Genomic DNA, 24,634 nt, shown 5'->3' on the forward strand with positions numbered 1-24,634 from the left:
ACGAATGTGTGTTGGATGATCAGCCGCTGAAGATGTTGGTGTTACGACTCTTCAGTTGACTCGAAAGATCATTCAAGTTACATATAAATTACAAAGCAATGGCCAATTACGCTTTGAATTGATATATTAATTTACTAACGATGATAGTTAATTAGATACATTAATTAGTTCATTATATTACTCTAACAAATGGTTACTATATATATATATATATATATATATATATTTATAAATATCTTTTGTATAAATTATGTGATACTTGACTTAAGATATTCGTGCAACGCACGAGCATAGAGACTAGTTAGATACGAAAATATGATTTGCCTCCAAGGTTTAATGAGGACGGGTTGAATACGTTCATATGCGTTTTTTATTTCATTTGCTTAAGACTAATGTGAGGAAGCTAATAAGAGCGATTGGATTTTATTTCACCAACCAATCAGTTACGAACAAAAATGAAACTTTAAATAACACCTAATTATACAATCTTTTAGTTTGCATTTTCCCAGTTACATTTAATGACAGAGGAAAGCTTTCCTTTTGCATAGCCACTACCATTTAGCTAGGAAGGAAGAAGTAGCCAATCGAATTTAACCCCTCAGCTGAATCAACTAGCAAGACACTATATGACAAAAAATAGAAGACTGACAATAGATTGAGAAATTATTCTCTATATATGAAATGATTTGTGTGCTGCAGTTGCTTCAACAGAATTTAAAAATCATAACACGTTTTCACTACCTTAGTAGAAGAATTAAGAAAAGATCAATCAAAGCCAAATACTTCTTTTTCCTCATTATAATTCTTGTAGAATACATAGGGAGGAACAGACCAAAGCAGCAATTACAATGACTTGAGCTATTGACACTTCAGAAACCAATGGTCTAAAACCTGACGAATTGAACATGAAATTTGAAGGGGAACTAAAAAAATAAATAGGCCCTATCATCTAAACCTATAAACCTCACCAAAGCACAACATATTGTGCAAAGAATCTCAAAATTTCAACCCAACCCTTCCGAGATCCCAATCTTGAGCTATGTAAATCAGTGCCACCCTCACTTCCGCCAGCCCTTGCATCATGTTGTTAGGTGCCAATCTTGCCTTTGGCGACGTTTCAGTTTGCAGTATAAACAAATTTTACAACTGTTGATTGTGGATGCAATTCCCAACATATTTAAAGCCACTTAAAGCAAACCAGCAAGCAACGCTCCAGGATCTGATACAGCTGGTGGTGGACTTGTTGGTTGTGGTTGTGGCTGTAGAGGCATGGGTGGTTCAGGCGCCCCAGGAGCTGTAGGGAGACTAACCAATTGTTCCTTAATGAACTCCTTCAACCTACATATAGTTAGAAGAGAATCCATAGGTGATTTATACGTCAGTAATGAGCATTAAGAAGATTAACATTAGAAAGCACATTTAGCTCATACTCGAATGTCAGTGTAGGATCTCCAGAGGCAACTGTCATACGCAGTTGAGTTCTATCCGCTGGATCCGTTTCTATTCTTACCTGAACAACACAATTAAAGAAGTTGGATAATTTTTCTAGAACACTTCTCTATTTTAAACTAAATGATAAACCATAAAGATAACATCTTCTTGTCAAAGGTTTTCCATAAAAAAATGACATCTTCCAAAAAAAAAAAACCCACAGTTTCCACCTTCTCTCATGAAGGAATGACCACTTCTGTCAACTGTCATGTAAGTTTTTTGGACAAACTGCTCTACTCAATCCAGGTAGAAGGCAAATTCCCCAAAGAAGAAGAAACTGATACGGTGAGCTAACTCGTATACTGCTATAAACTTAGTCATATTATATTTAAAAAATTTGTTTCAGTAAATTAAAATATATCTCTAAGCAGCAGAAAATGCTCGTCTTCAACTCCACCGAGCCAATAAAATTTATGGTATTTTCTTAGAGCATTAAGAGGAAGCAAAAACTCCTTTTTTTTTGTTAAAAAAGTGCTTTTTGGAAAATGTGAGATGTTTGACCAAAATAAAAAAGTACTTTTGAGCAGCAACAGAAACAGTTTTTCTGCTTTTGAAGAGAAGCTACAAATTCTAGCTTCTTCCAAGAAGCAGATAATTAATTTATTCAAGACAAAAATATCCTACATTAAATTTATATTTATCAAATTATCCCTCATTAATTTAACTTTTTTTTCTTCTCATTTTACCATACATTTCTTCTCTTTTCTATTCTATCATATTTTAATTCTCTTTGTCCTAATCTATCTTCTTTTATATAGTGATCTATAAGAGTAGATTTTTAATTTATATTGAGTGATGTATTTTGATATATTTAAATCATCATGTAAACAATAAATGATACTAGATACCTCAAATTATCATTTAAATTATATTTTTATTATAATAGATATTTAAATTTATTTATCTTTTTTAAATAATACTAATTGCAAACTGAACCTTTACGGTCCTTTTTCATAATTTAATACTCAAAGTTCTTTTTGGAATGATTGGCCAAACACAATTTGCTTGCAAAAGCACTACTCAATGAATTGGCTAAACATAAACTGCTACTTTGCAAAAGTACTTTTTCGAAAAGCACTTTTGAAAAAAGTACTTTTAAAAATAAGCATTTTTTGAACAAAAGTACTTTTAAAAATAAGCATTTTTTGAACAAAAGTACTTTTAAAAATAAGCAATTTTTGACAGTTTGGCCAAACGGGCTCTAAGGCAGCAGTATCACAAGATCACTAGCTTACCAAACACAACATGGCTCGCGTACTCTCAGAATAGAAAGTTGTGCTAGCAATCAAATTATTTGTATTTGGATCCTGCATAAGAAATCAAGAGTTGCAACATAATGTTAATGTGAAGGTAAAAAATCCTGAAGGGAACAAGCCAAAATAGACGAAAGATCAGAAACTCACAAGTCCTGGACACACCATCAACCGGAGACTGTTGAACAAGTTTGCCATTTCAAGAAGTGGCAATGGTCTTACACCTCTAACCTGGTCAAAATAGAAAATAAGTTCGAGGCCATATGTCAGATATTGATGTGCGCACGTAAGTTTGAGATGGAAATCTAGGTATTCGTCCGTGAATTGTGATGTACTTAGTAATGCACACGTAAGAGCAAATTTCCATATGCAAGTATATTGCTAAAGTTCAACAAAGAGAATGGACATACCACTTCTTGGAGCTTCAATGGTGGCCCAGATAGTGATCTCCATTGTGGGAAAAATTCTTCTGGAGATACTGAGATAGGCTGAAGAAACTTATTCAAGAGAGCAGGAAGACGAAGTTTAACATTAACCTGTAAAATGCACAACAAAGTAAAAATAATAAATACAAGAGCTGACTTAACAATGACAGATCATTAAACACCCAAGCTCTAAACCCTCTACCCAGGAAAGAGGCTGTTTTCACTCTATTCCCTAGGTGACTTGAACCCCCAACCTCATGATTGAAGTGGTGAGTCCTTACCACTAGGATATCACTGACTCAAACCATATGAAAAACACAATTCATAAAGAATTAGTACCAGATGGGTTCCAAACTTATATGAGAAGTCAAGAACAGCAACATCCCTACTTGGACGAAGGTTAACAACTTCAAGCGGACATTGAACCTGGAGAAATTCATTTAGTTGGAGATTAGAAGATGTGACTATCAAATAACAAAAACTCAACTCATGAAACAAGTAAATAACTATCTGACCTGTGCACGTGGTGGAATAGTCTCAGGTACTAATGATAGTTCCACCCTCAAATGAGATGGAGGCAATATTTGAGCCTGTACTGAAGCCAGTGGAGAGGTATTTTTATTTCCTAAGAAGAGGACAAGTCGTCCATGATGTGCCCGCCAATCTGCTTTTATACCAATCTGGAATTATGCCAACCAAAAGCACTAAGTCCATAGAAGTCCATCACTTGACAGTTAAAACAATAAACTCTGGATCGATCATCTACCTGAATATATGGATCCTCATATAATACACCACTATCTTTAAGACACAAGGCATGAAACCTTTCTGCAATGTTTCCTATTGGCTACAACCAGGAAAGGTAAAACAGTCTGTCAGAATATCTAATTTCCGAACAGGTGACTGCACCCTAATAAAAATCTTTAAGTGCAGCAAAAATCTCCCTTCATTTGGAAAAGGCAATAATTATTAGTTGATTTTGCAGAGAATGAAACGAATGTGCTTCTACTGGAAAATGGTAATGAAAATGTATTTGCGGTCATCCAAGCAAGTGCCTTTACTAGCCAAACACTTTTAAAGCTTATCCCAGCAGCTTTCAGCAAAATTAATAACAGAAATCTTTTACAACTTTCAAAGAATAGGAAAATATGATGAACTGAGAGACCTGAATCTGATAAAGCAATCACGGGAACCAGAAACTGAAAAGAAATGGCAGCATCTTCCTATCACTAAATTAGGAGTCATAACAAGAAAGCTAGTGGGTAAAGCATATATTAACAAACGTAAAAGAAAGCAGTACCTGGATGGTGTTCATCTGTTCTTCAACAGGTGCAAGTGCTAGTGCATCCTCTGCAGTTGGAGCACCTTTAACACCAGCACCCAAATTATGGTCAGATTGGTTAGCATCAGGCTGAGGGCCCTCAATAGCCAGAGGACTTAAAAGATCACCCAGGAGATCAGGCGAAGGGGGTTGAGGATCCACAACAGTCAAAGTTCCATTTGACTGAGTCTCCCCTTGATCTGCTGAATCACGATCCTGTCCATAAAGTAAATTGTTGGTTACCATCTAATACTAAAAACATAGACAATTATATCCTCAATTTTTGCATAAATGGTCAGAGAGACACATTACCACATTGCTCATGCTTGGAACTTTTACTAAACCTAGCTGGCTGACTGGTGGAGTTCCATTAGCAGGGCGTTGGTCTGTCATTACTAAAGCATTAGAAGTTTGCTGTTGTGCACGCAACTTGATTGCACTTTGGTCAGCGGTATCAGCCTCAGTATCCTCAGCTTTTCTTATCAGTGAAGACTACATCGTAAAGAGAACATTGTCGCTTAACACCAATAATAACAATAACAATAATAAAAGGGCAATGTCATACTGCAAAAATTGAAAGATTACATTACATGATGCAAAAGGAGGACTCCCGTCGAACTAATACATCAATTATGCAGAATACTGCAGAAAATAAATAATCAAAGTCGAGAAGTCCTGCATGCATACCTGTCGCTCAGGGAACTTTGGCATTTCGGCTAAGATATCCATTAAAGCTGCACCTTTCTTACTCAACTCAAAGTATTCCACAGCCCGTTGCTGTATTTCAACTTCGATGCAGCTTTCATATCTGGGATATTGCGTAGCTCAATAAATTATCGCAATACCTTAGGAAATATACACAGAAGAAAAAACGACCGTACAGGATAAACAGAAATTACAACACCATAAATTAATAGTACTATCTTACTTCCTGAATATTGCCCAAATCTGATTCTGTAGCTCTGGATCTGGTGGTTGTGTGTGCATCAATATCTTTGCATAAGTTGACAGAAGAATGGGAATTGTTGAAGTCCTGAATAACATAGTTTGTGTAAAATATCAGATAGGATAACCAGAAGAATGGGAATTGTTGAAGTCCTGAATAACATAGTTTGTGTAAAATATCAGATAGGATAATAAAAAACAATGACAAAATGAGATCAAACACTGAATGTACTTACGTAACAGTAGGAAGCTTCTCATGAATGATGTTAAAGATTTCCTTTGGACTACATCCAGGCCTTCTAGCCAGAAGATGGCTGTATTCTCCAAGGATATATGCACTGACCTACTCCATCACATAACATCCAAAATACATTTTCAATTAGCTTTCCAATGTATTTTCTTTTTCAAACTGACCAGAAAAGGACAGCAGATGCATCGGAATTCAAAATATAAATCACGAAGACGATTATTTTGCTCTTAGGTGCTTATCTCTGGCTGTGAGGCAACTAACATAAAACTTGAAGAGCAAATGAAACAACAAAAAAGTTCTAACAATAGGGTGATGAAAATCTAGCTTGAACATAAATTAGTGCTACCCAGGTTAGGTCAACACAATGGAAGCCTAAACAATATAAATGAGCTATATATGAGTTTCGAATGCCTTGGATTAACAGCAGGCATCCATGTAAAATGGAGGCGTCAAACCAGGTCTCAAATTGTTGACAATACATGCCTTAAATTTTGATCCTTGACTCAAGCCTGTTCTTGGTATAAGGGCATGATTAAATCAAGGTGCAAGCTATTTCTATCTCAGGAACAGCTCAACCTAACATCTCTTCCAAACTTGTCTCAGAAGGTAACTCCATTCATTCTTCCACATGGCGGTACATATCCAAGACTTGGTTTTCCCTTCTCATGCACACGGTTTCAAATGAATTCCCGACTTCCAAGGACATTCCTCTAGTTTAATTTATATTCCAAAATAACAAATAAAGGTATGCTGCATAGAGACTTGTAGCTCAAAGTTCATGTAACTATTATATGTCAAAATGACTTAGGTTGGACTACCCATTCATATTACCAGCTACCAATGAGTCTAGCATGCTAAGTAAGCAGAGATAATCCATTAGGATACATACATATATATATATATATATATATATATATATATATATATATATATATATATATATATATATATATATATATGTGTGTGTGTGTGTGTGTGTGTGTGTGTGTGTGTGTGTGTAACAGGTTATTAGTATTGAAAGAGAATGTGCTCACCTTGACCATTGTTTCATGAATGGCAGGCTTATCAAGATATTCTCTGGCTTTCAAAGCTGCATAAGGCTGAGGAAGGGATTGAAAGTAGTTAGCTCCGTCTAAAGAGACACCAAACTCAAGTAGCATATACAAAAGAGCAGCTAGAGTTACCTGTAGATCTTCGTTATTTGTAACAAACTGCACAACACGGAACCAAATGTCATCACTGACGAAATCACCAGCCTTGTCAATTAATTGAAGGATGACATCAACATACCTGCATGCCAAACCACGAGGGACACTCTTAGCTGTTATCACATTGTAGATCCGTAAAGCAAGATTAGACAGTTTCAGCCACATTCATCTAAGTCTGAGTGCTTGATAGCTACTAAAAGCACAAGATTTGGAGTTAATATGCACAAAGAGAGCAATACAATCTTTGTATGATATATTTCTCATGATGGTCCCTTTTATAACAATTGACTGAATAAATCCCCTGAAAAGGCTTCAACAACCAAACCGAAGGACTTCGAGAAGACAAGATATTTGAATTTCGTCAACTTCAAAAGCAGGAGAAACGATATTTCGCTATATCCTTGATTCACAGTGTAGTCAGAATATGTATGCAACATGTTTTTTCGGATAAAGAACATATATGCAAAGTTTTTTAAACTCCAAATTCCCAAAGGCAACCATATATTGCTAAACTGCTCAAGAAAAGTGAAGTTTCATTATGTCAATATCTATTTCATACCATGACAAATCAGGAGCAAATTTCTCTGCAAGAATTGCAATTTTGAGTGACAGTTCTTCACGCATCACAAACTCTGCTGTATTAAGATACTGACAAACAAAACAGATCAGTTGCGTATTTTTTTACCTTGCCCATTCAAAACTTTTGTTCTACATATTATATAAATTAAATAACCATGAAAAGAAAAATTCAGAAAGTAACAATGCAGAATCCTGATACCTGCAATAATTCCTCCACTATGTCCTTGGCATTGGAAACATCACACATTCCATATAGTAAATCCAGGGCACGCCTCCTTATACTGTTTGTAGTGCTTAATGTCAGTAAAAGAAAGCAATTTGATAGTTTCAAAGTTGAACTGACATAGGCTAAGCTTAAAAAAATAGACACACACACACACAAGAGACTATTACTAACATCTTTTCCATCATTTCACCAGAAAAGATTAGGATATCTAAATAAAACAGCAGAGATACCGAATGTACTGCTTTGATGTCTTGATAAGCAAATCTCTCTTTAAGAAGTAACAATGCACATGTCACAAACAGAAAGTGTTTGAGCAGACAAATTTGAGCTTTTAAAACTTAGTCGCTGCAGCAGCATAGTTTACTTATTGTACCTCTGTTGAAAAACAAAAGCAGGGAATAGATGATAAGGAAAACGGAAAAGCTCCAAATAACCTGATATCAGGATCCTTCAGTGAGGTAATAATCTGGGCTTGATGTCTTTTTATGATGTCCTGTACATCTGTGACCATCAACATCCGAGTCATATTTTCCTGCACGGAATACAGAGATGTGGAAATCAGACAGTGGTTTATACAGGGTAATTGGATCTTTTTTGCAAGTTCCAACAGTTTGTGAGAATAGCATATCAGGAACTACAAGTGTGAAAGTGCAGCTGCTGAAATGAAGACCTCTTACATGCACAACAATAAGATACCTCTCTGTCCATTTTTACTTGTCCACTACACTAAAAAAAGATGTACACTTTTACTTGTCCAGTTTGGTAAACCAAGAGATAAACCATTTTACCTTTATTATTAAGTACTACTAATCATTTTCAATTCATTTCCGAACATTTGGATCTATAATAATCATATTTAATTTTCCAATAGTTAATAAATGCATCAGGTAACGTCCCTCAACTATCCCAACTAATCTATATATTGTATAAACTACTTATGCTTCTTGCGTTGTTGTCAAAGGAGCGCGTAAAGCGCGTTTAAGCCCTAAAGCGAAGGGCAAAACATGTTGAGCGTCTTGCCTCGCCCAGTGGACGCTTCAATGTCATCGTCAAGGCTCTTAGACATACTTTTCCTTGTCAATGAGTGCAATGTTGAAGGGACGACACTAAACAATTGATATTTCATTTTATCATATATATATTTTTAAATTTCTTTGTCCATATAATTGTTATTCATGCTTATAATATTGATCTTGGACTACACATGCATATTTGTATTTTTTCTCCATTAAAGCCCACACTTTATTTGCGCCTAAAGCCCAATAGACCGTAGAGCTTTTTTGTGCTTTTCGCCTTTGATAACACTGGTTTCTTGTTAAGCTTAATAAGTGCATCAGGCAACGTCCCTCCATTACACTTACAAAAATTCTCCAGAGTAAGTTGGTGAATTTATCTTGTAGCCATACCTTCGTGAACTCTCTCAATAGAATGAATATTTTAAAAGGGTTATTTTGGTGGGAAAATTTAAAAAATTGTATAAGGTGAAAAAAGGGTAGAACTTTCGCTCCAATTTTTTTATAAGGACTACGTGAATGTGTTAAAAACAATATTCAATTATTGGGTTGGAAACTCGAACAAACTGTTAGTTGGCTGCAACTGTTATGTTTGATTGATTTCAATTATTTAGATGACTTATTATAATTAGGGGTGGTATAGTAAAATTATCACTTTATTAATTACTTCTTAAGGGGTGTGCCTAGTCAAAACACGAACAAGTAACAATGGACGACCATTTTTGCTCGTCCATGTTTGACTAGGCACATCCCTTAAGAAGCAATTAATAAAATGATAATTTCACTCTATCACCCTAGTTATAAATAACTATCTAAATAATTGAAATCAATCATACATAGAAGTTGCAGCTAGTGGTGGCAAAATGGTTAAAAGAAAATAATTATTCACCCATATTATCCATTGAGAAATGGGTTGGATAATGAGCTTTTTAAAAACGGGTTAAATATGGATAAAAACCATATTATCTACTTAAATGGATAACTAATGGATTTAACTTTTACATTTGTAAATCTTCAAATAGGGAGTTCCGGTTTGGGAGACTAGGAATTCTCCCAAAAGTGATTATATTCAAGAAGCCATGGATAATATGGATATCCATATTATCCGCCGGTTAACCCATTTTTTATCCGTATTAACTATGGGTCGAGTCGGATAATTTAACGGTTTTTTGCGTTACCCGTTTTCGACCCGTCCATATCCGACCCGACCTGCCTGTTTGCCACCCCTAGTGCAGCCAACTAATAGTTCGTTCAAGTTTCCAACCCAATAATTAAATATTGGTTTTAACACTTTCACGCATCTCCAAAAAAAAAAATTGGAGCAAAACATTTTATCCTTTTTTCATCTTATACATTTTTTTAAAATTTTTCCACAGAAAATATCCCTTTTAAAAATGTTTCACTCTGTTGAGAGATCACAAAGGTATGGCTACAAGACAAATTCACCAAAATATTCCGAAGGTATGTATGCTTCACTCTGAAGAATTTCTGCTAAGAAACAAGGGTGATAGAGGGATGTTGCCTAATGCACTAATTAAGTTTAACAAAAAGCATAAGTACTCCATACAACATATAGGTTAGTTGTGGTAATGGAGGGACATTATCTGATGTGTTTATTAACTATTGGAAAACTAACTTTAACTATTATAAATCCAAAATGTTGGGAAACGAATCAAAAATGATTAGTAGTACTTAATAATAAGGGACAAGTAAAAATGGACCGAGGGAATAGTTTGTATGCGGCTAAAACTTACCAAACCGAGATAACGAATATTTGGTTCACGGACAGCAATGAATTTCCCAAGCAGTGCAACACATTGAGACATCATCTCTTTTTCAGCATCAAGATGCATGACCTACAGCAAATCAATTAGAAGTCAAACTTAGTAAGAATTCCAAGAAAGCAAGGGACAACTTAAAACAGCAGCCAGGCTTTGAAAATTCAGATAATGCAACAAGTCCATCTTATGTACCAAAAAAAGAACAGAGATCTTGTCACGTAGCTATAAATCCTGAATTTGTCAGGAAACTGGAAGAAATAGAAGATGCATAAGTTTGAAGTTGACATCATCACAAATGTCCAAGAAAAAGAGAACAGAAGCACCACATAGCAGTTTTGAATAACTAATCACCAGGCTTTCCACTTCAGGAATATCATTATTCATAGAGAACTAACTTAATGTAAGATGTCACTGCCATTAGCATATGAACAAGAAATCTTCATACAGAGCACAGATTTAAAGGGAAAGGATAATGGTTGATACATTTAGAAACTTACAAGAGCAAGGGCTTCAAAGAGGACAGCATGCGATGCATTGTTCTTGTTCACATTTTTCACCACATCGGTTCCCATCAATATCCTTTGCAAAACCTGATTGATTATAATGAATCCAGAACACTTTTGAGATTTTACTGCAGATTCCTTTTGGACAAATAAAGATCAAATAGAAAAGGTGATATGCTCTCAGTAAAAGAAGATTATTTCTGCTTAGCAGGCGAGCATACCTCAAACAGTGATCTTCTAGTATTTGGATCCTCAATAGTAGGAAAATACTGAAGAGCCCTCATAGTCTTTACCTGAAACGAGAATCATCAAAATTGAGACCATGCTTAAGCAGAGATGCCAGACTCTGACATATTCTTTCACATTGATGCATCAAATTTGACATCCTATCTGTGCGCCCAGCTCTATTTCATGCATTCAATGTGCATAAATTGATCACTCATCCAATTGCAAAGCATATTAGTATATATAAAGTTCAGGAGAACGTATTGAGTTTTTTTTCTTAAGCAAGTAATGGCTATTGCAGATTGCACAGGAAAAGTAAACAAACCTGAAGCCAGGGAGATGGGATCCCATAGTAGGTATATTCTTGTGGTACATCTTGGCTCCTTGCAAGCCTTTCCAATACTTTAACACATTTTGGAAGACAACTCCAATATTCTTCGTGGTTATATGACACCAATGCAACTAGAAGGCTCATGGAAGATGTCAAGACACCTAAATCCCGTTCATCTAGCAGTTGTGCCATCCGATCTGACCTGGATTATGAGGAAAACTCCAATTGTTGGGACATAAATGAAGTCAATTCATAAACATCCACATAAGTTATTACACTTACCAGCCATCTACATTCATGACATCAGGATTTTTCCTGAAAAGACGTAGGAGACATAATGCAGCCTTCTTCCTCACCAGTGGTCTGCAACTGCTTGATATCTGAATCAACAAAAAAAGGAAAAAAGAATAGAAAGCCCACGTCAGTCATAGACTTGGGATACTGACTGGCTACTGCAAAAATCACTTACTGCAAAAATCACTTACAAGTAACTTTTGAACATCAGGAGCTAGAGATTCTGCAAAGTCCCTTCCCCCAATATTTCCAACCTATACAGATATATCAAACAGTTGAAACTTGTAACGAACTAACAAAGAACAACGGATCTGCTTCTAGGAAGGAATTAAAAAAAAAGACCTGAAATTCGTACCAACGTCAATGCTAGACACTGGAAAGTCTCATTGCGGCCGACTATGTCATTGCGTACTGTATTAATGGCTAATCTTAAAAAATCATGATTCTCATTGAGCAAACACGATGTCACTATATACCCAACCTACAAAATACCAAAAAAATCAGTTGAACTTTTAAGCCTTTGCTTCAAAAAAATTACACAAAAAACGGAAGGTGCAACACAAGGAAGAGTGGCATATGCTAGCTCACCTATCAATATGAATGCATGGACATTACCAAGTAAAACAAGACATTGAGAACCCAAAACATTCTCCAATTTAATCAAATGTTAAACCGTGATAAAAACGGTTTTATGAGAAATATCAACCTCTGGAAGGTTCACGCTCATTATGAATAGACTAAACAGAAAAGAGTGTTGCATTCAACATGAATAAGGTCACCAAGATACTAGTATAAAAAGCAAGATGTGACAAAACAAATTGTGTTTTCCATACATTCTCAATTTACTAGGCATATACATCAATTCAATCAAACAGATGAAAGACTTTAAACTTACCTAAACCAATTTTGATGAGTTATCCATGTCTAGAAATGAAAAAGGAAAAAAGAAGGTACCTGCTTCTCAGGATACTTTGGAGCAGATATCAGAGATACAGCTTCCATGTGACCAAAGTCCACATCATAACCAAGCATATAAATATACAGCATTTTCCAGACATATTTCTTCTTTTCATATGGTGTCAAACCCTGTATAACGCAAAATATAATTCAATATTCAGGGGCAACATATATGTTAATTTAACACACAATGAGGCAGGTCTATGGGTGATGATTTTAGGAGGAAAAAAAAGATGATTTTTTTTTATAAGCAAACATGGGAAAGCAGTGAACAAATATGGCAGGTTCTGGTCCCTGATGACAAAGCATAGTTTGCAAGACTTATGGTGAACTGAAAAAGTCAACAGAAAGAACAAGAAAGGGGGAAACAAAGAAAATGAGAGAAAGATAGAAAGATAGGGGGGGGGGGGGGGAGAGATACAACAACAAGAAAAAACCCAGTTTGATCCCATAAATGGGGTCTGGGGAGGGTGGTGTATACGCAGACCTTACCCCTAACTCATAGAGATAGAGAGGTTGTTTCCGATAGACCCTCGGCTCAAGAAACAATGAAAATAAAGTACCAAGTAGCAAAGAATGTTAGCAACAATGTAACATAGTAACGTGTGCGAATGCCACAACATGCGTAATAAAGAACCGTAAATAGAAAATTACAAAAATAGTCCTAGTACTATTGAATGGCCTAGGAGGAACACACTACTATCTGTCAACCTACAACCCTAATCCTCGACGTCCACACCTTCCTATCATGGGTCATGTCCTCGGTAAGCTGAAGCAATGACATGTCCTGCCTAATTACCTCTCCCCAATACTTCTTAGGCCTACCCCTTCCCTTCCTCAGACCCACCATGGACAACCTCTCACACTTCCTCACCGGAGCACCCATGTCTCTCCTCCTCACATGCCCGAACTACCTCAGTCTTGATTCCCGCAACTTGTCCTCCACAGATGCCACACCTACCTAGTCCCTAATAACTTCATTCCTAATCCTGTCTTTCCTAGTATGCCTACACATCCATCTCAACATCCTCATTTCAGCTACTTTCATCTTTTGGACATGGGACTTCTTGATGGGCCAACACTCAGCTCCATACAACATAGTCGGTCTAACCACCACTCTATAGAACTTGCCCTTTAGTCCATGTGGCACATTCTTATCACACAAAACCCCCGATGCGAGCCTCTATCTCATCCACCCCGCTCCAATACGATGAGTAACATCCTCGTCAATCTCCCCGTTGCCTTGAATAATAGACCCAAGATATTTGAAACTGTCTCTTCTAGGGATGACCTGAGTACCAATCCTCACTTCCACTTCTTCTTCATGCATCCCCTCACTGAACTTGCACTCCAAGTACTCAGTTTTCGACCTACTCAACTTGAAACCTTTAGACTCCAGCGTTTGTCTCCAAACTTCCAATTTAGCATTAATTTCGCCTCGCGTCTCGTCAATCAGGACTATGTCATCAGCAAATAGCATACAATGGCACCTCCTCTTGTATGTTACGCGGCAGCGTATCTAACGCTAAAGCTAACAAAAACGGGCTAAAAGCTGATCCCTGGTATAACCCCATCTCCACTGGGAATTAATCAGAGTCTCCTCCCGCAGTGCTCACCCGAGGCTTCGCTCCCTCGTACATGTCCTTAATCGCCCTAATGTATGCCACCGGGACACCACTAGCCTCCAAACATCTCCATAGGACCTCTCACGGGACTTTATCATAGGCCTTCTCTAGGTCGATGAATACCAAATGCAAGTCTTTCTTCCTCTCTTTGTACTGCTCTACCAATCTCCTCACAGGGTGAATGGCTTTTGTCGTCGACCGTCCCATCATAAATCTGAACTGGTTCTCGAAAATAGTAACACTACGTCGCACCCTCATCTCTACCACCCTCTCCCATACTTTCATAGTATGACTCAGCAGCTTGATACCCCTATAGTTGTTACAATCCTGGATATCACCTTTGTTTTTATACAACAGGATCATCAAACTCCGCTGCCAATCTTCTAGCATCTTTTTCGTCCTGAAAATGACATTTAACAAACTAGAAAGCCACTCCAAACCCGCCCGACCCACTACCTTCCAAAATACCACTGGGATCTCATTTGGCCCGGTAGCCTTACCCCTGCTCATCTTCCGCATCGCCCCCTCCACCCCTACGCTCCTAATACGCCTACAAAACCCAAAATCCCTCTGACTCCCTGAATCCTCCAACTCACCTAGCACAATGTTCCTGTCCCCTCCCTTGTTCAATAGCCTATGGAAGTACTCCTACCATCTATGCCTGATACACGCCTCTTCCACCAGAACCTTACCATATTCGTCCTTGATGCACCGTACTTGGTCCAGGTCCCGAGCCTTCCTCTCCCTAATCTTGGCTAACCTGAACAACTTCTTGTCGCCTCCTTTGCCCCCAAGATCCTCGTACAATCGCTCGAAAGCTGCAGTCTTAGCCGCCGTGACTGCCAATTTTGCCTCTTTCCTTGCCTTCTTGTAACACTCCCTACACGTCTTCTTCTCCTCCTCGTATGTGCTCTTCACTGACTTCAGATATGCTGCTTTCTTAGCTTCTATTTTTCCTTGGACCTCCGCATTCCATCACCAGTCTCCTTTGTGGCCTCCCAAATAACCCTTCGTCACCCCTAGCACCTCTCTAATGCAGTTTACTGTCGTAGTCCACATGTTACTCGCGTCCCCACTACTCATCCAGGCCCCCATGGCCAACAACTTCTCCCCCAACTCCTGAGCATTAACCTTAGTCAACGCTCCCCACTTAATCTTCGGTTGGCCATACCCCGCTCTGAAGAAAAATGATCTATATTCCGAAACTTTTTAAGTGTAGTCTGAATGCATTTAAAGTGCAACACATTCAACTTATGCGGAAATGATACAATGTTAATGCAAATATTGAATATAAATTGCCCCTATTACAGAAAAAAATTGATGCCAAAAAAACAAGTGCACCTATTTCTGCAACACTTCTACCTCAAGTTCATTCTTTCTTAAAACATGGAAAGGCTGGCAAACTGCCAAGTAGACAGCACGCGAGAAATCCAAAAATGACATGAGCTACTTTCATAACCATCCGAGAAGCTTAGAACACACTAAAAGCTGTTTCAAAGTTCCATCAAGGAAATAGTTATGGTGGTGACAACTAATCGGTTAGAGAGAACTAGCACTGATGTCAATGATAGTTGTTAGCAACGGAAGTTGGTAAATGATAGAAATCAGGCTATTATAGATGGCTAGACAGGACAGAGAGACTACTCAATCATAGATATTTCTATAAGTAAAACATTTCAGGAGAAAGACGTTGACACTTCATTAGCTCCTATGCATCTTTGCTAAACAAGTACCTCCCAATAGTTCTAGGTTCAATGAAGACAAAGGCTCGTATGAACTTGACTTGTTTTGATAATCCATGAAAAAGAGTTCATGTTTCATTAGATTTGTTAAATAAAGTCTCCCTGCAGTCTTTCACAAGAGAAGGTGATAACTGATAAGCTCTAGCAACCACGGTCTCCCAGAAAAACTCTTCTTTTGAATCCAAGCATTACTTGCATGAGTTGCACTGAAACCATTCTTCATTTATCTTTGCTTGGTCTCTTTTTTAATTTTTATTCTTTGCATGGTCTTAATACCAGATTTCTGGGAATTAGAACGAAATTGATGATACACTATCCTTGTGCAGTTTCTTTTGCATGCTATCTTTAGAAAGATTCAGGTCTAACAATGACTCTGGATAGTCCAGCTTTTTACAAATTTCAGGGATTTCAAGATTAGAGGGGGTGGTGTATCTGCCAATTCTATGTGTGTATTTGGATAGTTTGCCATATCAGAATGTTGAAGATCATCACTTGACTTAGAATATTTTTTAACTCAACTTTTCCAATTTGCATACAAAGTGGAAACATTTATTAGGGAAGCTTCACGTTTGACTACACAAAATTTAGGACAACATCACTCAAATAGCAGTATACAGGGTCCCCCCCCCCCAGAACATCAATAAAACGTCTCCGTTTCCCACATGCTCCACATCTCATGACAATCACAACCGCTTCAGTCTCGAATAGTATACTCTTGATTTCATCATAGAAACTTTTTATCTTTTCATAGAAAAATATTTTGTTTGTTTTGAATATGAATGTAGCTGGTGAGAAAGAAATGATTGTCATATTCATTTGAGAAACATATTCCCCCCAATGGAGATGTTCTGGATAGGATGGAAAGAAGTGGCCCTAGTCTCTTCTTGCTTGAAAAGGAATTTTGTTTGCAACGGTAGTAATACTAGTTTTATTTCATGGTTCACGATAAAAAACTCCAGCAAAATACTGAGACAAAAAAATGAGACAAGCATAGTGAATTTAGGTGGCCAGCAAGAGGGAGCTTCCAGTATATTCTTCAAATCCTGTTATTTTGGGGATGACGGGGTCAGAGAAGACGTCATTATAAGGATTGCAGCCTGGTTATCAGGCATTTTAAGGATAAAAATAAAAAATAAAAAATTAATAACATCTGTATCAGGAATACATTTTGACATTTACCCCTAAGGAAATTGAATGTTATACTACTTACAATTGATTGAGTTAATTATTATAAATATGTTAATGTTTTAGCCTTGCTATAACTGAGCAGCTTAGGGAAGAGCATCAAGTACCTGTCAGTTTATAATGCGTCTAAACTACTATAAATATAATTTCTGCTCCTCCCTTTTATAATAGATCACTATAAAACTCGCGTTACCATTGATAGTCTGGAGAAGAAAGACCTTCCCCCTCTTACCAAATCCCCTTTTGAACAAGAGAAGAAATAACTGAGATTTATTATCACTTTATCACCAGCTGCCATTGAAGGATAGTCCAATACCTAAAAACAACTCCATTCAAATGACTCCTTCCCCCTTTCACCTCACCCCAATTAAAAGCAACTTAAGGAAAATGACATGGACAAAGCTTCACAAGACAACCAATTTCTGACCATTCTACATCTTTCTTTGTTTATTGGTCTTCTTATTTTTAATAACCGAGAAATCTCTGAGGGCCAATTGGCGCATGGTCGGAAACTCAGTGGATAATGGGCTCGCCCTCTACCCTTCCCCAATTAAGTACCAGGTTTTTGTTTGCAGCGGTTCCGAACGCTTGACATGCACCTAACACACATCAAGAGCGCACTCTTACCACTGAACCAAAGCCTTGGGGGCGTCTTTGTTTTTTGATCTAATAACTTTCAGGATAAAAAATGAAGCAAAGAAACAAAGGCAACCTATCCTGAATATTAACATGCTAATTACACCTAACAAGAGCATCACCCTGCATCAAAGGGATTGTAGAAAAAGATGTTGATATAATCCTGGTTGTAAGGCGTATATGCTTCCAAATTAATTTTCAGAATATCCTACCAAAAGCTTAATATTTTTAAAACCAGTCATACCATCAGCAACCACAAATCATATTCGATCATACTTCAAATCAACTACTGAGCATCTCTTTGGAATACCATATCTACTATATTTACCTCATTTCTAGGTATTACCTGATACAGCACATAAAGAATTCAGATTTCACAATAGCTTATGTAAGAAAGTATATCTGTCTTTCCAGCCTTGGGCAAAGTAATAGTTCAGGTACACTTCCTTGGGGAGAGCTTCCACAACACTTGTGACAGCCATTTCAAATGTGATATCAGGTATATAAATGGATATCAGTTAGATTAGCATAGCCAAAAGGTCCTCCTCCCTTCAGCACTCTAGGTATGAGTTGCACTAACTGCCACTAACTGCTTTTTCACAGGCTTAATTTTTGGCATACACCATCGACAACTTGCTGTTATTGACTACTATTCAACTTAATGATCAAGTGAAAACCCCTTATTTGACAGGTCCCCGTACAGTAGCTAACAGACCTTGAAATATGTGCCACCTTCAAACTGCTATCTTTCCTTTAGTAACCAGAACTCCACATTGTTTGTCTAAAAACGTACTTCTGTCCCAATTTCTATGGCATTCTTTCCTTTTCGAAATGTCACAAATGTTTGACACTATATTTTTTTATTGCTAATTTGACACTGTCATTAAACTATTCAAATATTAAACTTTGATTTGATGTTTTCTCTATTGAATTAACTAATCAACCATTACTTTAGTATTCCATTCTACTATCACTAATAAATATATATGTCAAATTAATATCTTAAACTCTATACTCAGTTAAATACATCACATAAAAATGAACCAAGAGAGTAGCATAAGCATCTAATTGGTTTCTCTTTTTTTTCTTTTATTGGGTGCAAATCTAATTGGTTTCCAAACTGAGTTACCCTATCAGTTTCTCACAATATATTAAACTGTGTGGTAAGATACCCTTTCAAAGACAAGAATGAAATTAATTACTGCAAGTTACTCTTTTTTTCCTTATGGCCAACTTGCATACAACTCGACTAATTACACAGGGTACCTAACTTTGTCCGCCAAGGCTTACACATGTGGGAAGACCTGGTGTTTACTTAACTAACTGTTAAAGCCGTCATTATAGCACGTCCAACATAACCCTAGCATAATGCAGAAAAAGCAGAAACTCAATTACTCTTCACTGACGTAAAATTCAGAGTTGAAATTTTGCATTTCCTAATAAACCATATCACAGACATTAGCTAACAGAGTTGTAATTGCAAAAAAAGTGGAAACCTTTTCGTTTTTAAAGCGAGTACGAATATTGCCGAGCTCTTTATCGACACGAAGGCGTTCCTGTTCTTTGTTCTGGCAATTACGAATGTCGCTTATGAACACCGACAATCCTCTCATTCCAGATAACGCCATTTCCGTTCAGATCCAGCCGATAAGGTCCGCTCACTCTGTCTTTTTCTTTGATCCGACGGTCCACAAAGAAAGATCGAGGTTCAGATTACGAACGGTAATGGCGGCTCTACGTGTTTTGCGCACGAAATGTATAGATATATAGATGTGTATGTATAGGTAGAGAGAGAAAGAAGGCTGATCTAGAGAGAGAGAGAAGGCTGATCTAGAGAGAGAAAGTGGACTGAGAAAATTTGGAAAAGCCGTCGGCCAGTTGGAAGAAGACGACGACTTTTAATTTTAGTTTAATTAATTTTTATTGACGATATGACATAACACAGAAAAGCATCATTTCTTTGAGTTTAAAATTGCTTTTTTTATTTGTGATTCTTTTAGTTTAAGAGAATTAATTGACTGTTTGATACTGGATTTTTGAATTTTGTGGGTGGTTTTCTTGTATTATGACCCAAATTAATACATTTGGGCCTAGCGATTCGATTGGGATAGACAGGCACACATTTTCTACTTAATCAACAACAACAAACATATTAAATAATATGAATCCTCACATATTACTTAATCGTAATTAAATAATTATTATAAATAAAATTATATTTAAGATAAATGTTTATATTTTAGAGAGATCTTAGTATTTGTTACTTGGTGGTTAACACACTTTCTCCCTATAAATAGAAGAATTTTATTCTATTGTAATTCATCTCAAATCCAATATAATTCTCTCTCTTTCTTTGCAATATTCTTCTTTATTGTTTCATTACACGTTAATATATATTTTTTTTTACTTTAATCTTTAGCTACTAAAATTAAATTATTAAATTTTGATATAAATATCGAGTGCGGCTTAATATTTAACATCCTAAAGAAATTCTATTTAGGATTTAACTATATTCAATGTATATAATTTTTGTTCTTCTGGCTTATGTAAGGGGAGTAGTAGTGGATGTAAGGGTGTCAATGGTTCAGTTCGACCGGTTATTTTATAAAATTTGTATCATATTAATTTTTTTTGGTTATTCCATTTTGTTAAACCAAAAGTAGACTTTTCGAAAATGTCCTGATCATCTCAGTTTCTCTTTGGTATCGATACAGTTCAGTTTATTTTTCGGTATTTTTTTAAAAACGTCATGCAAGAGTCGCTAGTCGAAGTTAGAATGCAACACATGTATGCTTACATAGAACTTTGGCAGAACTCTCTAAACATTTTTACTTTTTTTAAAGTGATGATCAAAGGAACATGAAAGATATCTAGAATAGAGATTCATCCCACTATTTTATGGTAATGTAAAACAAATTAAGCAAAGACAAGAGAAATATAAACCATACGAGTAGAAAAATAATAATCAAGTTGGGACTCAAAAATAGAGCTTATTAGAAGATTAGTATCCAACAAGAGAATTCTAAATCGTACGAGGGGAAGGATATCCAATACCTTGTGACTTGCTATAGGTGGAATACCTAGTGCTTGCTACTCAAGATATTGGAACTAATCTAAAGACATTGGCTTGCTAGTGGAATACCTAGTATAGAATAAGTTTAGAAGTTGGTATTTTGGATATTGATTATTTGGCCACTTGCGCCATTTCTATAATCTCAAGATCCAAGAAAAAAAACGTAATGCTTTATTAGTTTTAAACTTAGTATATAAAATATATTTTTCATATATAAATTTATTCGGTATGGTTCAGTATTTTTTGGTTTATTTTTATAAAATTAAAAACCTACCCTATTATTCGATACGGTTATAAGTTTATATAAAAACCTACGATTTTATTAAAAGAAATCTAATAATCAGTTTGATATTCGGCTGGTTTAGTCGATTTTTAAAGATCCAGACACCCGTGAGAAGTAAAGAATTGACCTAAGGTAAGAAAAGTTATCTTCCAAGAAAAAGAATGACAATGAAAACTAAAAGTTGTACATTATGGTACAAGATCTAATAGTTTAACTATATAATTCTAGAATTAGACATTGTATATTTAATTAAAGAATTAGACACTAATTAACAGTAAAACTTTTAACTTTTAATTAAAGAATATATACTTTTAATTCTTTGCTTGTAAATCTTCACAAATTTAATGAATTATATACTATTACATGTAATGTCAAAATTTGTACTATTACTTCATATTTGAGGGTAATATAGTTATAAAAATAGTCTAGATGTAACATATTATTATTTGCTATATATATAAAGGGGCCAAACCCCACATCTTAATACATTGAAGATAATGTACATACGCATATATCACAAAGATAAATTAAAATTTACTAATAACTGAGGGAACCAAAATGTTACTATCCCACAAATTAGGCTTAAAAGTTATAGACAGACAGATTAATGATTGTTGGGAGCTTGGAGTTGTAAACTTTTTACTTTGGTCATAGTAATACTTTCCAAAAGTGTCAAAAAGGTATTATGTTAAAGTTTAAACAAAACAGAAATTAAAACAAATTAAAGAAAATCATAATTAATTTACTTCGAGTCATTATGCCCTCCATGTGAACTTCTCTCTTTGCTGTAGAATTACAAAATTATTTCAACCTTTAATTTTAAATATATGTCAATTTATTTCCAGAAAAAAAAAAATTGACACAGATGACAATTGATGTCAAAACATGTCTATTAAGTCTATTCTTTGGTCTTTCTTTTTCCCAAAAAATTATCCTAACCACCGTATCCTAAAATAGAATGCAATTTCAAGCTTTTTTCTATGTTTTGGCAATAATTGAGGAAAGAGTGAAGAGTGAAGAAACATCTGGTTTGAAATTGCAGCACTCTTGGATTCTATTTCAGAGGTATGGTGTGAAACCGTAAAATATTTTCATATGAAATAATTCTATTAATATGCATTAATTAATAAATAAATATAAATGGTAAGTAAGGAGTCCTATGCTATAATAAGTCGTAACATGCTAAATATCAGTGTATAAAACACAAATCCTACAATAAAAAATAACAACAAATAGCTTACTTGAATTATGTGAACAACTTCATTTAAAAATTTAAACCGATATGATTATTTGTATATGCTAGATCTTCAAAAGTTCTAAGCTAAGAAAAGATGAAACACTGAAATTGTTAAGACTTAAGAGAGTAAAAGGGAATTGAAAAAGAAGAGACCTTTTCGTTTTTAAAGCGAGTACGAAGACTGCCGAGTTCTTTGTCAACGCAAAGGCGTTCCTGTTCTTTGTTTTGGCAATTACGGATATTGCTTATGAACACAGATAAACCTCTCATACCAGATAACGCCATTGATCTCAACTCAGATCCTTCTCAGCACCTCCGATTTCCTAATTTGATCCGACGTCGTTCTACGTGTTCTCTGATTATCATAATCGTGATTCGAGAAAATATATAGATATATAGGGATGTGTATGTATAGGTAGAGAGAGAGAGAGAGAGAAATGGGGTTCGATCTAGAGAGAAGAATATGGGGGAAGGGAGAGAATGCGGACTGAAGAAATTTGGAAAAGCCGTCGGTCACTGCCTGCGTAGGAAGACGACTCTTAATTTTATTTTAGTGATTTTTTTGACTCAATACAGTTACCTACAGAAAAACATCACTTCTTTGGAGTTTCTATATTTTATTTTATTTCTGGCAAATGAGAATAAATTGATCATTATTGTTTTGTGACAGTGGAGCCTCAGAGTATTAAATAGTTTAATATTGTTACATTATTAAAAGATTATTACATATATAATTATTCATAAAGGATATGTATGGCGGAGCAAAGACTCGAGTGAGGACGGTAGGAGGGGATTCAGACCATTTTCTGGTCATGATGGGGTTGCACCAGGGGTCGACAACTTTTTTGTTTGCCCTGGCGATGGACGTACTGAAGAGCCACATCCAAGGGTCGACAATTTATTGACGAGACGCGAGGTGGTGTGAACGCGAGGTTAGAGGTGTGGAGTTAGACCCTCGAGTCTAAAGGTTTCAAGTTGAGCAAGGGCAAGACAAAATACTTGGAGTGTAAGTATATTGGTGAGACTCAGGGAGGAGAAGTGGAGGTGAGGCTAGACTCACAAGTCATCCATATGAGAGTAAGTTTTAAGTACCTTGGGTCTATTATACAGGGGGTGGGAAGATTAATGAAAATGTCACACATCGTATTGGGGCAGGATGGATGTGTTTTGTGTGACAAGAAGGCTCTACCAAAACTTAAAGATAAGTTCTACAGAGTGGTGGTGAGACCGACTATGTTGTATGGGCTGAGTATTGCCCAGTCAAGATCGCCCATGTCCAGGAGATGAATGTAGCAGAGATGAGAATGTTGAGATGGATGTGCGGACACACCAGGTTAGATATGATTAGGAATGAGGTTATTCGCGACAAGATGGGTGTGGCCTATATTGAGGACAAGATGCGGGAAGCGAGACTTAAGTGGTTTGGACATGTGAAGAGGAGGAGCACAGATGCCCCGGTAAGGAGGTGTAAGAGATTGACAATGCAGGGCCTACAGAGAGGTAGATGTGGGCCGAAGAAGAAGTGGGGAGAGGTGATTGGGTAAGACATGGCGCAACTTCAGCTGATTGAGGACACGACCCTTGATAAAAAGGTTTGGAAGTCGAGAATTAAATTAATAGGTCTAGATTGTTCATACCGACAGTATTAGTACACACTCTCGCATTCTGTTGGTAGTAGGTATCTATGGCTACCCGTCATTTTCTTTCATTTTAATCATCTTATTATCATGTTGTTTTTTTATGCTGCTTTTACATGACTTTTTGGTGTTGTCCCTTCTTGTCTATCTTTTTATTAATGTGGTACTTATGCTTTCCTGAGCCGGGGGTCTATTGAAAATAGTCTTTCTATCTTTACAAGGTAGGGATAAGGTCTGCATACACACTACCCTACCCAGACACCACGATGTGAGAAAATATTGGGTATGTTGTTGTTGTTATATAATTATTCATAAAAAATAAGACAAGTTATTTACTACAATATATTAAAATATAATTCATTAATAAAATAAATTCCATTACAGTATGACAGTGAAATTAAATCAGATTGATTT

General features: G+C 36.2%; 1 protein-coding gene across 4 annotated transcripts; it reads right to left on the reverse strand.

Moving 5' to 3' along the window:
• Nucleotides 1–769: 769 nt before the first annotated feature.
• LOC107768030 (AP-2 complex subunit alpha-1-like) lies at nucleotides 770–23,167 on the reverse strand. Of its 4 annotated transcripts, none has more exons than XM_075221979.1 (27): nucleotides 22,737–23,167; nucleotides 12,800–12,931; nucleotides 12,201–12,326; nucleotides 12,037–12,099; nucleotides 11,834–11,931; nucleotides 11,546–11,753; nucleotides 11,217–11,288; nucleotides 10,990–11,082; nucleotides 10,466–10,567; nucleotides 8,133–8,230; nucleotides 7,672–7,753; nucleotides 7,453–7,541; nucleotides 6,870–6,975; nucleotides 6,720–6,785; nucleotides 5,672–5,778; nucleotides 5,419–5,523; nucleotides 5,178–5,298; nucleotides 4,803–4,982; nucleotides 4,470–4,706; nucleotides 3,936–4,016; nucleotides 3,685–3,849; nucleotides 3,509–3,595; nucleotides 3,155–3,280; nucleotides 2,895–2,975; nucleotides 2,727–2,798; nucleotides 1,431–1,510; nucleotides 770–1,338 (listed from the first exon to the last, which is right to left on the reverse strand). In XM_075221979.1, the coding sequence occupies exons 1-27, from the start codon at nucleotides 22,866–22,868 to the stop codon at nucleotides 1,188–1,190; spliced, it is 3,060 nt and encodes a 1,019-aa protein (XP_075078080.1). In that variant the 5' UTR covers nucleotides 22,869–23,167; the 3' UTR covers nucleotides 770–1,187. The 4 variants fall into 4 exon arrangements, with proteins under 4 accessions (XP_075078080.1, XP_075078081.1, XP_075078079.1 ...); XM_075221980.1 differs by having other exon boundaries at nucleotides 12,188–12,326; nucleotides 22,737–23,099; XM_075221978.1 differs by lacking the exon at nucleotides 22,737–23,167 and adding an exon at nucleotides 19,487–19,944.
• Nucleotides 23,168–24,634: the final 1,467 nt, after the last annotated feature.

Source organism: Nicotiana tabacum, chromosome 9 (assembly GCF_000715075.1).
Source record: "Nicotiana tabacum cultivar K326 chromosome 9, ASM71507v2, whole genome shotgun sequence".
Taxonomy (NCBI): domain Eukaryota; kingdom Viridiplantae; phylum Streptophyta; class Magnoliopsida; order Solanales; family Solanaceae; genus Nicotiana; species Nicotiana tabacum.